Below are 16,215 nucleotides of genomic sequence, written 5' to 3'. Positions count from 1 at the left end.
TGCTCCTGGCTGGCCTCGGTGAGGTCGGCCGGGGCCGCCTGGGTAAAAATGGGAATGACTCCTGGTCATTCCTGGCAGATGGTACAAAAGGCTTGGTAACCATCCTCATCATAGCAGCTGGAGGCTGAGCTCCATCAGCCCCCACCCCCTTTCATGTACAAAGAAAAGATTCTGTACTCCCTGGACTATCATAGCAGCGTGAGGCTGCGCTCTCCCCTCCCACACCCTTTAATGTCCTGCCTGGACTATCCTAGCAGCTGGAGGCTGCCTTCCCCTCATTTTATCTTGCTAAAAAGTCAGTGTTTCTTATTCCTGCATTCTTTATTACTTCATCACACAAATGGGTAGACACTGCCATGGTAGCCCAGGAGGGTTGGGGGAGGAGGGAAGCAACGAGTGGGGTTGTTGCAGGGGCACCTCCTAGAATGGCATGCAGCTCATCATTTCTGCGGGGTCTCTGGGGCTCTGACATGGAGCAGCTGTGCTCTTTGGTTCTCTAGTACACTTGCCCCATATTCTAGGCAGGACTGACTCCATTTTTAGACAAAACATAAAGAAGGGAATGACCCGGGGAGTCATTCTCATTTTTGTCCATGCACCCCCGGCCGACTTCAGCAAGGCCAGCCAGGAGCACCCATGACAGCAGCAGACGGTACAAAAGGATTGATAACCGTCATCGCCAATTTCCAAATGCAAATGGTGCAAAATGACTGATAACCATCATCTCATCACCAAATTACAATGGCAGACGGTGCAATAGGGATGGTAACCGTCTCTGCTGCCTTGCAAAGGCAAATGAATGCTGCTGTGTAGCACTGCAGTACCGCCTCTGTCAGCAGCATCCAGTACACATACGGTGACAGTGACAAAAGGCAAAATAGGCTCCATGGTTGCCATGCTATGGCGTCTCCCAGGCCAATCCAGGGGAAAAAAGGCGTGAAATGATTGTCTGCCGTAGCTTTCACGGAGGAAGGATTGAGAGGCGACATTTACCCAGAATCACCCGTGACATTGTTTCTGCACCATCATGCATTGGGATCTCAACCCAGAATCCCAATGGGCGGGGGAGACTGCGGGAACTATGGGATACCTACAGGATAACTACCCACAGTGCAACGCTCCGGAAGTTGACGCTAGCCTCGGTACATGGACGCACACCGACAAATTAATGTGCTTACTGTGGCCGCATGCACTCGACTTTATACAATCTGTTTTAAAAAACTGGTTTCTGTAAAATCGGAATAATCCCGTAGTGTAGACATACCCTAAGGCACAAATAACATTCTCATATCACTTTTCCATATAAGCAATTGTTGGAGTTGCAACAAGGATGTTACATGATTGCAAATGGGAAGAGAAGTCCACAAAATTATAAATATGGGTCCCACTATAAAAATATTTGGGAACTCCTGCTCTATGTTATGATGTAGCACTTGGAGGTCGAGGTGTACAGCCTCACAAGCTACTTTGACATCACACACTCAATTTTGCCATAAAAATCACCATGGATTTTCCCAGGAAGTTAATTAGACAGGACAAAGCCAAACATCAAAGAATAAGAACAGAAAATGGATAGAATGTGGATACTTGAAAGGATTATTATTATTATTTTTTAATTTGTTGGAAAGAATATACATAAGCTGCTCTGCCATCCTAGTGACACAGTTATTGCTAAGCCATGTATTTTGGCTGCTTCTCTTCCTTGATGGTCTTTATCTTTTGACATCCTTCAACAATTACTCTATCTGATTTTAGATTATAAGTGTGCCAGGGGAAAAATAAACTAATGGCTATTGCCTCTCACATAAAAAATTAAACCTGTCAGGTTTAGGAAAACTATGCAGCAAAAGTGGTGTCTAAAATCCTTTACCCAGCAACGAAAAGGAGGGATTAATAAAAACCTCACACAAGCCTGTATACACAATAGTGCTTTTGGTGGAGTACAAATAAAAATATGCCTTTCTCTCATAGTCCTGACAAATACTTTAAGGGCCTGATCCTGGTCCACTTAAGTCAACATCAAAAAAACAAAATTGACTTCAACAGGAACAGGTCTTACATACTTTTTCATAGCCAAATAATAAATAAGTAAAATTCCATAAGTACTAAGTCTTAGCCTTGGTCCAATGGTTGCTGTTCTTACTCAGACAGAATCCCTGTTAAAATCAATAGGGTTTTGGGTTTTGCCAGAGTGACACAGAGAGGAAAGCAACCATTTAGATGTATTCTTTCCAATAGTGGAGTTGATTTGAGTCACGCTAGTCTCAAGCTAGTAACTAGTCACGCTAGTCTCAAGCTAGTAACTAGTAAACTCACAATTGGCACACACCCAGGCATACATTTACAACTGGAAGTATAAGGACTCTTGATCCATCCGATTCTTCAATGTCCTCAGTACGAACTTCCCTGAACTTTAGAAACAGCTTTTTAGGCCTTAGGTGCCAGTCCTGCGAAGACTTACACATGTGCTTAACTTTACACACTGAGTACTGCCAGTAAAGTCTGCTCACACTGGAAAAAACGTTAAAAACACACATAGGTCTTTGCAGGATCAGGATAGGAATCTCTGTATAATGTAATGTGTTCAAAGACTTGATTACAAACAGTTTGTGGTGGATGCATTTTGTAATGAACTATGAGAGTCCTTGGGCCCAGATAGTTATGTATGTGTAGTCCTATTGACTTCAATAGGAGAACTCACATAAGTAACTTTCTGCAGGATTGAGCCCCTTGGGTGTAAGAAATTCTCAATATTCTACCTTGCCTTTTAAATTATAATGCAAATTTTGAAAATTAACAAAAGAATCTCAACAAAGAGCCTTTTATAAAATACAAAGTATATCATGAATTCACCATATTTGAAAGTCAAAATTAGAATCAAGGAGTAAGCCTTTTTTATTATATCAATACAACAGCTAAACCCAGTTTGACTCAATGCCTTAAATGTCCAGTTTGCTGAGAGTCTGTCTGGTCATTACAAGCAAAATATGAAGTAACTTTTGAAGCTCATTGTACAATATTCTCATGTTACCTTATTTTCTTTCACATAAGTGGAGCAGAGTAAATGAGGATACACAGTTTCTTTGAGCACTTTTCCATCGGCAGGATATATGCTTTTAGAATGCCCACTGCATAATTAAAAAGAAAATCAAATGCTTTAGAAATTCATCTTTTTAAAAGCAGATTGGTTGCATCCATGATTCTCAAGTTCAGCTAAAGTTGTTGGGTAAGTAATTACAAGTGATTTCTTTTTGAAACCACAGCACCAGCTGCCCAAGTTCTACACAGCTAATCTTATTCCTGTATCCCCTGCTGTGTCAAACAAATACTGGGGGCTGTCAAACTCAGGGTAAATCTTCTAGTGCCAAAGTGTTTTTGTTCTGGTTTTTCATCATTTGCGACATGCGGGGATTTTCCATAATAAACTTCCCAAAGTTCATCTTGTACCTGAACTGTTTGTGTTCATTTCCAATCTGAGCCCACCTGTTCAGCAGCTGGTAGATGTAACTGTGACCATCTTCCGTCCAGATGATGAGTCTCCGAGCAGCTAGCACTTCACCACCAGCAAAGCACTGACCACTTTTGTTGAATTCAGTGCACAGCAAGGAAAAATCACAATAATCATAGACCTAAAGAAAGAAAAATGATAGATAAACATAAATGAATACTACAATGTGTTTCCTGTTGACTATTTCATTTTAATGCAAACATTGGGTCTGAGCAAAGATTCAGAAAATAAAGTATTTATGAGATTGTTTTTATGGTGTACATTCAGACCACCCTATTAAATTCAATGGGGTTACACTAATGTTAAAACACAGTAAGATCAGAATCAGGCCACATGATTCTAGGAAGAAAAAACTGCCAATTAAATAAAAACAACATTAAAGGCTTAAAGGTAGAATTACAGTCAGGGGTTGGGAGGAGGCAGGGGATTTGTTTTGTTTATCGTTACAAAATTCATCCTCTGTGTAATTACATTGAGTTCAGGAGTGAATATGGCCCATTAGAACAAAACCTTCAAATTTCCTCTTGGGAGAACTTGTACATTCCTCTGTTAATATTATTTAAAATATTGACAGTTCTCCTGGCATGATCACACTACATATGTAGCTTCTTGAACCCAACACTGTTAGATCCACCCACAGTTCTGTCATCTGGGACACACATTTCTTCTTCACCACAGATTAATTTTATCACCAAAGACAAAGCATGCAAACCCACATTTGTCCAGGAGTGCATAGCAAAAGATGGCTATCCCACTCCCAGCTCCTCTGAAAACACATACGCTGCTATTCCACAGGGCCTCCTCTCCTGCAGTTGCAGGAGAATGTAATGCAGTGGTCAAGGGGGCAGCATGTGGTATGGTTTGCATACTGACTTTCAATGGGACTTAGGAACCTAAGTCACCTTTAAAAGCGGCAAAGAATCCTGTGGCACCTTATAGACTAACAGACGTTTTGGAGCATGAGTTTTCGTGGGTGAATACCCACTTCGTCAGATGCATGTAGTGGATATTTCCAGGGGCAGGTATATATAGGCAGTTGAGGTGTGAAAACCAAGGGAGGAGAAACTGGTTTTGTAATTGGCAAGCCATTCACAGTCTTTGTTCAATCCTGAGCTGATGGTGTCAAATTTGCAGATGAACTGAAGCTCAGCAGTTTCTCTTTGAAGTCTGGTCCTGAAGTTTTTTTGCTGCAGGATGGCCACCTTAAGGTCTGCTATAGTGTGGCCAGGGAGGTTGAAGTGTTCTCATACAGGTTTTTGTATATTGCCATTCCTAATATCTGATTTGTGTCCGTTTATCCTTTTCTGTAGTGACTGTCCAGTTTGGCCGATGTACATAGCAGAGGGGCATTGCTGGCATACGATGGCATATATTATATTGGTGGACGTGCAGGTGAATGAACCGGTTATGGTATGGCTGATCTGGTTAGGTCCTGTGACGGTGTCGCTGGTGTAGATATGTGGGCAGAGTTGGCATCGAGGTTTGTTGCATGGATTGGTTCCTGAGCTAGAGTTCCTATGGTGCAGTGTGCAGTTACTGGTGAGAATATGTTTCAGGCTGGCAGGTTGCCTGTGGGTGAGGACTGGCCTGCCACCCAAGGCCTGTGAAAGTGTGGGATCATTGTCCAGGATGGGTTGTAGATCCCTAATGATGCGTTGGAGAGGTTTTAGCTGGGGACTGTATGTGATGGCCAGTGGAGTCCTGTTGGTTTCTTTCTTGGGTTTGTCTTGCAGTAGGAGGCTTCTGGGTACACGTCTGGCTCTGTTGATCTGTTTCCTTATCTACTCGTGAGGGTATTGTAGTTTTGAGAATGCTTGGCGGAGATTTTGGCCTCTGTCTGAGGGGTTAGAGCAGATGCAGTTGTACCTCAGTGCTTGGCTGTAGACAATGGATCGTGTGATGTGCCCGGGATGGAAGCTGGAGGCATGAAGGTAGGCATAGCGGTCGGTAGGTTTTCGGTATAGGGTGGTGTTAATGTGACCATCACTTATTTTCACCGTGGTGTCTAGGAAGTGGACCTCCCGTATAGATTGGTCCAGGCTGAGGTTGATGGTGGGATGGAAGATGTTGAAATCGTGGTGGAATTTTTCCAGAGTCTCCTTCCCATGGGTCCAGATGATGAAGATATCATCAATGTAGTGTAGGTAGAGAAGAGGAGTGAATGGACGAGAGCTGAGGAAGCGTTGTTTCAGGTCGGCCATAAAAAATTGGCATATTGTGGGGCCATGCGGGTGCCCATAGCGGTGCCACTGATCTGGAGATATATATTGTCATCAAATTTGAAATAGTTGTGTGTGAGGATAAAGGCACAGAGCTCAGCAGCCAGTTGTGCTGTGGCATCATCAGGGATACTGTTCCTGACAGCTTGTATTCCATCTATGTGTGGGATGTTCATGTAGACAGCCTCTACATCCATGGTGGCTAGGATGGTGTTTTCTGGAAGGTCACCAAAGTATTGTAGTTTCCTCAGTTTCGACTCCCTGGGTTTTCACACCTCAACTGCTAGAACAGGGCCTCATCCTCCCTGATTGAACTACCTCATTATCTCTAGCTTGCCTGCATACATATACCTGCCCCTGGAAATTTCCACTACATGCATCTGACGAAGTGGGTATTCACCCACGAATGGTCATGCTCCAAAATGTTTGTTAGTCTATAAGGTGCCACAGGATTCTTTGCTGCTTTTACAGATCCAGACTAACATGTCTACTCCTCTGATAGTAAGTCACCTTTGAAAATGAGACATGGGCACTGCAATACAGAGCAGAGTACAGCATTAAATACCTTTAAAAATCCAGGCCTTTATCATCTCAGCTATGCAACTAAAATAACTGGTGAAGAAATGGAGCAAGCAGTTTCCTCTGATATCCCAAATAGCTAGCGAGCACTGTTTCATTTGATTTAAGGTGGAAAATAACTACTTACATATAAAATCAGTCATGTACACTTTTCCAAAATGCTACTGAATTGCTAACAATGTTGTATAGGAAGCATAAAGTACTCTGTGTAATGCTGTACCTTCCAACAGTTTGCAAGCACGACTAAGAGAAGTCTTTCTGTGTATGTGCAAAATCTTATTGCTTGGCAGTTTGTACAGTCCAGAGCTTTGGATTCTTGTTCATATACACTTTGCCTCTCCTAGATATTAGAGGGAAAAGTAGTAGTATTAGACAAACAAGATATTCTGGATCTTCAGGCTATGAATTTCAGGAAAGAAACCAGCTATTGAAAACATTTTGTAAATACATACGTTGAAAATGCAATGCAAACTGTAACTTTTCATTAAACAGCGACTTGGGGGTAGGATTCATGGTCCCTGTAGAGATGATGGGCATTCTGTGGGGACTGCCTTCATACTCTCATTTAAAGGAGTGGCAATGAGGATCAGGGAGGGATTGGATCAGGGAAGAGCATAGGCAGCATTGATAGATCTGCCACTATGAAGATGCACTAGCCATTACTCCATGTAAAGCCAACAAAGCCATAGCAGTCTATATGCTTGCAGTTTCAGATGCACAATGGCCAACGGGATTCTTCTCCTACAGCATAGCAAACAATAGTATCGTCACTTGAGTTGTATGCTGGGTAAATGATCTTGACTTAAATTAACACTTTCCCACCACTTTTAGGGTCATTATATTCCTATCCTTTTGGATTTGAATGCATGAATGGTTCACAAAAGAAAAAATTCTACTTTTTGCCCTTTTCAAAGTGAATATCAAAGGCTCACTATCAAGGCTGACAGGTCCAAAATAGTTATGTTGGAATTGTTTTTATTAATTATTGATCACATTACAACATACTGACATTTTCTGCCATGAAACAATCCCCCTCTCATCATCAGTCCTCCACAAGAAGGTCTACAGTGGTCAGACAATCTCAGCTGTTAAGTTAAAAGCAAAACAGCCACTATCACAGGCAAGAATGTCATGGCATCCTCTTACTCACCCTTGCAGCTCCAGGAGGGAATTACAATTGATGAGAATTGTGCTCTCTAGGTATTTGAAGGAGCTGTAGTCTCACTAACTCTGAACCCCTCCCATTTCAAAGGGCAGAAAAGAAAAGAAAAGGGTGGGCATAATACCTGCATATGCTTGTGTTATGTCCATTTGTGACTGATGGCTGCACAGTCACTCAGCTTTAAAAGCAATAATTTCAAGGCTGCAGCAGCACTAGTTATCTAGGACTGATACACTGAACCGAAATGTTAACACAGACCTTTTAGAACAATGAACGTATTTTTAGAAGTGACCTCAAACTTGACAGCATCTCTTTAAGGGTCTGATCCTATCCATTAATACGCACCTCCCATGAGGTGCTCCTACATTAAGGTATTAATGTAGCTAAGGGTACTCTGGAGAAAAGAGGTGTTGAAAATGTTGCTAGTGTGGCTAAAAAGGCAACCTTCCTATTTTAAGAAAAGGATTATACAAATTTGAGTCCTTTATTAGTGATAGTACTAATTTTTTTACATAATATAAGTGTTGTGGATTTCATTGCCACAGGACATTTTTGGGGCAAGAATTTAGCAAGATTCTAAAAGGAACTGGACATGTATACGGATATCAAGAATACCCAGAGTTATAATAAACAGCAACAAAAATTTTGAAAGGGATATTAAACCTCATGCTTCAAGATTTAAGTCCATCCCTATCTATTAGAGACCAAGATTTGAACTAGTATGGGGGCCACATCTGTCTACTGCAGGGTTCTGACATTTTCCTCTGAAGCATCTGGTTCTGACCACTGTGCTAGACTAGATCGGCTTATGTCTGCTTCAGTCTGGCCATTTTTATGTTCCTGTGTGCTTACAAAAAGCAAGAAGTTGAATTCATCCACATTTTAATGCTATTGATGTCAGTGGAGTTACCTCATGGATGAATTTGGCCCAAACCATCAAAGTCTTTGGCCTAACGTACTTGCAGATTAAGTGGAACAAAAGAAAAGCTAGGACTCCAGTTCCAGCACAAACAGGTGTCAGGGCAGCTTTGGTGAGAATATTCATAAACCGTACACAGTAAGTACATTTAAGGAGAGAGGGGACACTTGACACAGGGTGGGTGAAAGCCTGTTCCAAATGAAGAGGATAGTATGAAAGAATATGAAAAGTAGACAGTGGGAGAAGGAGACAAAAATAGTATATAGGAGACAGAAAGAAGGACCAAGAGAGCATACAGGCAGAATTATGCAGAGCTTTGAACATAATGTGGAAGGAGGGAAGAAGAGGTTTGGAGGAGGGAGTGACAAGAAAGGATTATAATCTTAGCATCAGTGTGGAAGAATAACAGGCAAGATGTAGGAAAACCAGAAGATGATGCAGTAGTCAAGGCAAGAGATGTACAAAGACATGGACTAGTGTTTAGTGGATGCATTCTAAGAATTGTATTGAGAATGAAGAGATAGGGCTTAGTAAGAGCCTCGGCCTTTTCAACAAACATGCTTACAAAAATAACTAACTCTTTAATACACATTCACAAGACATTATGTTCAGATTCAGTATTTTTCTATCCTGACAATACTTCCATGCTCTACATGTTACATTCATGTTTTAGGTTAAGACTTCATTTTTCATGCAAACTGACCTGTATACTGGTCACTGATGAGGATAGATCCCATACTTTAAGATCTCCAGTTACAGATACTGCTACTAGTGAATCTTCTATAAAAAGGTAATACAAAGCAGTTTAATATGAAACTAAATTTGAATCACTGTGACTTGAGCCAAATGAGACCACAAGTACCACCAATGCTATCTTAGTGCACACTGGAGCTCTGTTTTGAAAATACCAACTTTAGTCTTTTGGACCTGATGTTCCAGACTGTACACACAAAACAGAATCTCTAATTTGTATGTGCAGTCACTGTATTGTGCAGGGAAACAGGATCCTTGTATATAGAAATGCTCAATCATGCACTTAACCATCAATCTCATGTGCAAACAGGATATTTGATAAAGGTAACTGTGTGAGCAAACAAGGTGAATAATTGCACAAGCACTTTGTTAATGCAACTGCACATAAACCAGGGGCAGCTCCAGGCACCAGCAAGCCAAGCGCATGCTTGGGGCGGCAAGCCACAGGGGGCACTCTGCTGGTCGCCGCGAGGGCGGCAGGCAGGTTGCCTTCGGCGGCATGCCTACGGAGGGTCCGCTGGTCCTGCGGCTTCGGCGGACCTCCTGTAGGCGCGCCGCCGAATCTGCAGAACCAGGGACCTCCTGCAGGCAAGCCGCTGAAGGCAGCCTGCCTGCCGTGCTTGGGGCGGCAAAATATCTAGAGCCACCCCTGACATAAACTCTTTTGAAAATCAGGTCCCGCACACATATAATCTCTCTAATTTCACATTCAGATAATCATTGTCACAGGTAGCCTATTAATTGAGCTAATTATAAGCAAAATGTAAGAAAACAATTCTTTCCAGCTTTCAGGTTTCTGCTTAAGAAGCAAAACACAGTAGTTTAAGTCTGATTAACATTAACATGTAAATATATCTTGAAGTATCAATATTGAAGTATTTTACATCCTGAACATATTTGTGAAACATAACAATATATTTAACTAACTATAATTAAAATATGGTATAGAAAGAATCTTTAGGCATTTGCTGCTCTATATAAAAACAAGACATGACTGGCCGGCTTACATGTTAATTTCTGCATGTCACTACTATATGTACCTTGAATCCTTGTGGAGTGAACAATGCACATGCAACTGATCCAGTCAGAAGACTGAAAAGATATTAAAGTGTGAAGAACAGCCAAAGTCTTAGCATCAATAATGACAACATCTTGATATTGTCCACAACATAGAAGCCAGCCATCTCCTGTCATTCGGAAGGAGCAATGGTAATACTGTCCAAATGGAATTAAGCAAGAAAAGGTTAACAGAGAGAGCTATACAAGTTCACTTGCATATTATTTCTGGCTTTCATACACACCATATTTAAATTTTTTAATTAACAAAAAGTATTTTAAACACATTACAACTTATTTTTAAACTGCATCAGAATCATACAGGTGAGCCAATTAATATCTGTATACAATTCTGAACAAACAGAAAAAAAAAGCTCGTTTCATCTCATGACTAACATTCTGAAATGCATGATGGTAAAATGAAATTAATGCAAAGGAATACTTATTGAGGAGGCCTCACGCAGATACCACATCACACCAGAGCTCCATAATCTATACTGGCTAACTATTAAATTCCTGGTGAAGTTAAAGGGGTTAATTTTACTCTATAAAACCCTAAGTGGGTTTGGGATTTGTTCAACTGAGAGATCTCAACTCTCCCCATCCATTAGACACTGCTGCCATTCTGAAGGTGCTCTAACCTAAAACCTACCTATTTGAAAAAGAGGGCTGATGGTAGGTAATTTCCAGGAGGGATTTTCAACTATGGAATTCACTTGTTTAAAAGGAGGCCAAATTTGTCAGTATTCAGCAATTTTTGTTTTTTCAGGCGTCTGAGAGTGGGATTGGCTATTGGGTGGTAGATGCAGAGTAGCTAATGTGGGTGTTGTTTGGGGCAAGTATTATGGCAAGCATGTACATTTGGATTTTGTGTGATTTGTATTTGCAATTGTATGTGTAAATGTTGTAAAAATGCCTAGGGCCTGGAACTGTTGCTTCAGATAGAATCTAAATAAATAAAGTTGTCAAAATAAATTGAGTGATCATGTACTAGCATGAAAATATACTGCTGAATTATACTTTTTTATTCATTGTTGCTTAGCTATCTATACTTTTAGTTTAGGAAACTTATTCCATTTTGTTACAGTTAACTAAATAATATCTGAAAATTATAAAGGGTTACATAACTAACAAAACAGAAAAAGATATACACATCTACACACCACAAAGAATGCATATCTGGAAATGTTACCAGAACTGGAAATGTTACTTTGGCTCCATAGAAACGCAGCAACAAATGCATTCAACCATTTGTAGCTACTGCTATTTTTTAAAAAGCAGCTTTTAACTGGCAGATTTGGACAGCCAGCCCTCTAGGAAGAGAAGATCTCACATTTACTGAACCACAAATGATTAACAGGCCTGTTGCTCCTTGTGTTCAAGTTTCATTTAAAATGGCAAATGTTCAGTTTGCAGTGTCCTGACATCTGCATTTTCTGCTGAGGCATCCATAAGTACAGAAGGAACCTACAAAACTAGATTTGGGAAATGTTAATTAGCAATCAAGCCACATTTTTCATGTGCTGATACCATCAAAATCGGCATGTGTCTGCACCTATCTCAGAGTAACCTCATGTAGGTAGGAATGCTCTCACAAATACTAGCAGCAATCAGTACTTCTGGAGCAGTAATACCAGGTAGTACTTACTTTTGAAGGCAGTTCTTTTAAGAATGATAATTCTTGTCCTACCTATTTTTTTTCCCAATTTTCCTCTTAGATACCCATTTTCTCCTTTTATCAACTTTTCAATGTCTCCACATACCTCCTAGTGAGGGGTGTTAGTCTTTCCTGGAGATTTGTATGTTGTTTCTCCTGCCCTCCCAAGCTACCAGGCATTGAGAGCAAGGTATAAGGACTCTATCTCTGATCTCCTATAATAGCACAATGGACTGGTATTAAATCAACAGGCTAGCCCACATCTGTACCTCTTTTTAATAGTTCTCCAGCTCCTTAACTCTTTACATCTAATTGAGCCATACCCCACAGCAGAACATATTGGACCCACTGTTCCAACATTATTGCTGTTGTATATGTATGATAATATGAATTGTTGAGGAGGGATTTTCATTACAATATGGCATACAGGCCCCAAGTCTGTTGATAAAACTATAAAAGTGCATTTAATTGTTAACTGACAAGCTAAAGAAACAAGGTCATTTAAAAACTATCATGGACATTTATGCTTCAGTCAACCAGGCAAACTAAAAAAGTTGCATGGAAACAGTATTACCTCTACAAGCTTTGAAATATTTAAATTTTCCGGTAGCTTGGGAATCTCATGAAAGCTCTAAAAAGTTCTCAGACTTTCAGCACTTGCAAACTAGACTTCCACACTCAAGAAAAACAGCATTTTAATTAACTTAGGGGCCCTGTGAACACATCCAGAAATAATCCAGCAGCTCTCCGAATCAGAGCCACTCCTAAATCATATACACACATATTTCACACACACCCCTCATTCTCTAGCATCTAGGTACTTAGCAAGTACCTGAATATACTTCAAAGCAGAGACTTGAAAGGGAACTGACTGAAGAAAGATTTAAAGCAATTTGACATCTAAAAATAAGTGTTCTATTGAGCTCTGTCATGAATAAAAGTGTATTTTTGGAAAGAGGATCTAATACTTTCCTGGAGGTTAGCAGCTAGGCAATCAAAACCCTCCAACTAATTTATATAGGTTTAAAAGTAAGATCACTAGCAAACTGTCTTACAAACTGTTTGGCCATAGAGTTTGCATTTACCCATTTTCAAGACAGACAACCTTAAACTAACATTTTCCATGTTGCCCTCCTGAAGGCCAAAACAAAAACCACAAGAAATGGCCTTACTGCGCATCAATACCTGAAGCTCAAATGTCACAATCAATAAATATATGGATATTACTTTCTAGAAACATTAGTGGCTGAAAAAGAAATGCTTCTATTTGTCTGAGAAATAGAGGTGAAACACAAAGCGGAATTTTTTTTAGTTTATTTCCCAGATGGAAAATGAAACAGGAATAAATAATAAATGATAAGATGCTACATACATGGCAACAATTTTTTTGCTCTCTCTGTTTTCTTCCTTATGAAGTATGTCACATTCATAAACAATTTTCACACATATTTCCCCAAAATCAGAGATATAATAAATAAAATAAAATAAAATAAAATAATAATAATAAATAATGTGCAACTCACATTGTAAAGCACTGAAATATTCAATGACAAGTTGCTATACTTACACAGATTGCTGTATGCCTATAAGGAAGGTTTGCGTTCCCAATGCACTGTCCACTAGTGACATTCCAAACACACATCTCCCTGCCAAAGATAACTTCATATTACTCTCTATCATTTCCACTCAATTGGCTGGAATAATTTTGTGCCACCAAGTTTTTCTTTAGTACTGCACTTTTGTGGCTTTTTGTTACAGATTACTGGGTAAGAAAATGTTGCGGTCATTAGCAAGGGATGACATACAGTATCTGTTTCTTTTTGTTTGGGTAATTACACCCTGCTGCCTTGCAGCAAACCCTACTTTAAGGCCAAGTCTGGCCTACAACAAATTGTAGGTATACTGCCATTATGGCTCATCAATGTGCCACCAGAACTATCATTCGCTGAAACTACATCCTCCTGAAAATGATTCATTTCACTGAACTTAAACTACACATTCTGAAAAGAATAATGCATCTTCCACAACACCAGACTTCAGTTCTTGAGATAAGGTATCATTTTCTGTTAAGAATAAACAGTGCCACCATGAGGCTGTATCTGGTCTATTTCATCAATACGATACAGCATTTCATATGTATATTACCTAATCAGTAATAAAAATCAAAGGTTAATATTTTGAGAACAAGCTTTCAAATATTTGTGTATGTTAGCCAATGCACTTTACTTAAACCATATTCAACAAGCTTTGGAATTAATGTCTAGTAGTTGTTCAATCAAGTTTATCTGGCAAGTAAAACCCTTATGAGGTATGTCAAGTTGTCAGAGCTTGGCAGCTATGGGCCAGTTCCACAAAGGTGTTTAGGCTCTTAACTTCCATTGATTTGAATGGAAGTTAGACGCTTCTACATCTTTGTGGATCTGGGCATACATGTTAAGAAAAAAAATCTACAGACTGAGATAAATAAATTGTAACCATTATTCTTGCAGCAATTTAACCAAACATTATGATATTCAGAAAATAATTGTTTCACAGTGTTGTCTGGAAGAGAATATATTAGGTTCACATTGGAAAAATAAAATCTCTTTATTAATATATCAAAAAAATAATTTAGAGATTTAAACTTCAACTGATACTGTTAATTTTATACAACTGGCTAATCCAAAATGATTATTCGTGTTTATTTACCACTGTGTAGACTGTAAATAAAATCTGCGTGTGGTATGTCATAGGAAGTTAGCTAAACAGAATGCTTTCTAATAATCATTGCCTGGTGGCCAAATTCTTCTCTCATTTACTCTGGTGTAAATGAGGGATAATTCCACTGACTTCAGCACTGGATATCTACACTGCTGTAACTGAGAGCAGAATTTCACCCACATTTCCATATTTTCTGCATGTTGCTTTGAAACAATAAGAGTTTGTTCCCTTCCTATGAGTAGGTGGAGAATAACACCTTATAAATACTGTATCATGATGACTTTTTTCTCTGACCAACACTGTCCACATCAGTGGATACATGCAGGTGGAAATATAAAATCTTAATGGAATAAATTCAACATTTCCACACAAAAAAGGACACTAAGAATTGTCCATTATGCATTTTTCTAAGGAATGTCAGCAACAGAAAAGAGCAAAGGCCCTGACATTTTAAAATGGAATTAGAGGAAAGCTGATCTTTTTCCATGCAATGTTCTTAACCACAATCCAAGAAGACAGAAACTTGAAAGTCATAAAAGGAATGATCCACAGCCCAGAGTACACAATCTGACAAAGCTTGCCTCTGCTGAAGACAAGGCATCCTATTTGTATCATCGCAGCTTCATCTTGCAACCATCCAGAGCTCAATGGTGAATGTCTTGCCCTTATATCAGACTGGTAGCCATGTTAGTCTGTATCAGCAAAAACAACGAGGAGTCCTTGTGGTACCGTAGAGACTAACAAAGTTATTTGGCCAAAAGCTTTTGTGGGCTAGAAACCACTTCATCGGATGCATAAAGTGAAAAATACAGGGGCAGGGGTTGCTTTATCAAGTGTGAGGTGAGTCTAATGAAATAAATCAATTGACATCACACTTGGTAAAGCAACCCCAACCTTTCATGTATTTATACCCGCTCCTGTATTTTTCACTTCATGCATTTGATGAAGTGGGTTTTAGCCCACAAAAGCTTATGCCCAAATAAATTTGTTAGTCTCTAAGGCAGTGGTCTCTAAACTTTTTTGATTGTGCACCCCTATCAGTAAAAAATTTTTGAGTACGCACCCTCTACCACACCGGTTCTACCATTTTTGCCAAAGGAAAAAAAAACAACGCTCCTCCTGCCGCGCACTCCCAAGGATCCTCTTGTGCACCCCCGGGGTGCATGCATTCCACTTTGGAGACCACTGCTCTAAAGTACCATACGGCTTCTTCCTTGTTTTCGCCCTTATATGGTGCACCAAAGAAGTTGTCAGTGGTTTTGTGGAGTGAACATTTAAAGAGTTCTGAAGACCATTTGTCCTTATCTATATATGTCCCAGATACACAATACAATCCAGCCAGTAGTGATCTTTTATTGTTTCTCCAAATAACACATACATGAGGAAGTTTTTAGTCTTTTTCTAAGTCAATTTTTACATGTATATAGTATTTAAGCAACAGGATACTTTTCCCACTTAGCACTGTATAGATTAGGGCCAGAAAAATGGAAAGTCAGAATTAAGATGAAAGTTGACCTCACTTTCAGTACAATCGCCAGGATTAATTTTGGGAATGTAGGGGGAATTATACAAAGTTAATTTTGTAGGTCTCCAGCCTTTTTCCTTCACCTAGCTACCAAACTTCTCTTTACCACTATCTCATTTAACCAAGGCAGGAAGCAG

General features: G+C 39.7%; 2 protein-coding genes across 2 annotated transcripts in view; both read right to left on the bottom strand.

The window, feature by feature from the left end:
- Positions 1 to 16,215, bottom strand: part of RSL24D1 (ribosomal L24 domain containing 1) — a 922,223-nt gene that overhangs the window by 39,009 nt on the left and 866,999 nt on the right. The window lies entirely within an intron of this gene.
- WDR72 (WD repeat domain 72) overlaps positions 1 to 16,215 on the bottom strand; it is a 192,109-nt gene that overhangs the window by 154,606 nt on the left and 21,288 nt on the right. Inside the window, exons 4-9 of the mRNA XM_050968656.1 lie at positions 13,421 to 13,499; positions 10,181 to 10,355; positions 9,091 to 9,167; positions 6,527 to 6,646; positions 3,484 to 3,629; positions 3,032 to 3,128 (exon numbers count right to left, since the gene is read on the bottom strand). Of these exons, the coding sequence (XP_050824613.1) occupies positions 3,032 to 3,128; positions 3,484 to 3,629; positions 6,527 to 6,646; positions 9,091 to 9,167; positions 10,181 to 10,355; positions 13,421 to 13,499 (694 nt within the window). The remainder of the gene's footprint in view (positions 1 to 3,031; positions 3,129 to 3,483; positions 3,630 to 6,526; positions 6,647 to 9,090; positions 9,168 to 10,180; positions 10,356 to 13,420; positions 13,500 to 16,215) is intronic.

This window comes from Gopherus flavomarginatus, chromosome 9 (assembly GCF_025201925.1).
Source record: "Gopherus flavomarginatus isolate rGopFla2 chromosome 9, rGopFla2.mat.asm, whole genome shotgun sequence".
NCBI lineage: Eukaryota > Metazoa > Chordata > Testudines > Testudinidae > Gopherus > Gopherus flavomarginatus.
This window is presented reverse-complemented; position numbering and strand designations above follow the sequence as displayed.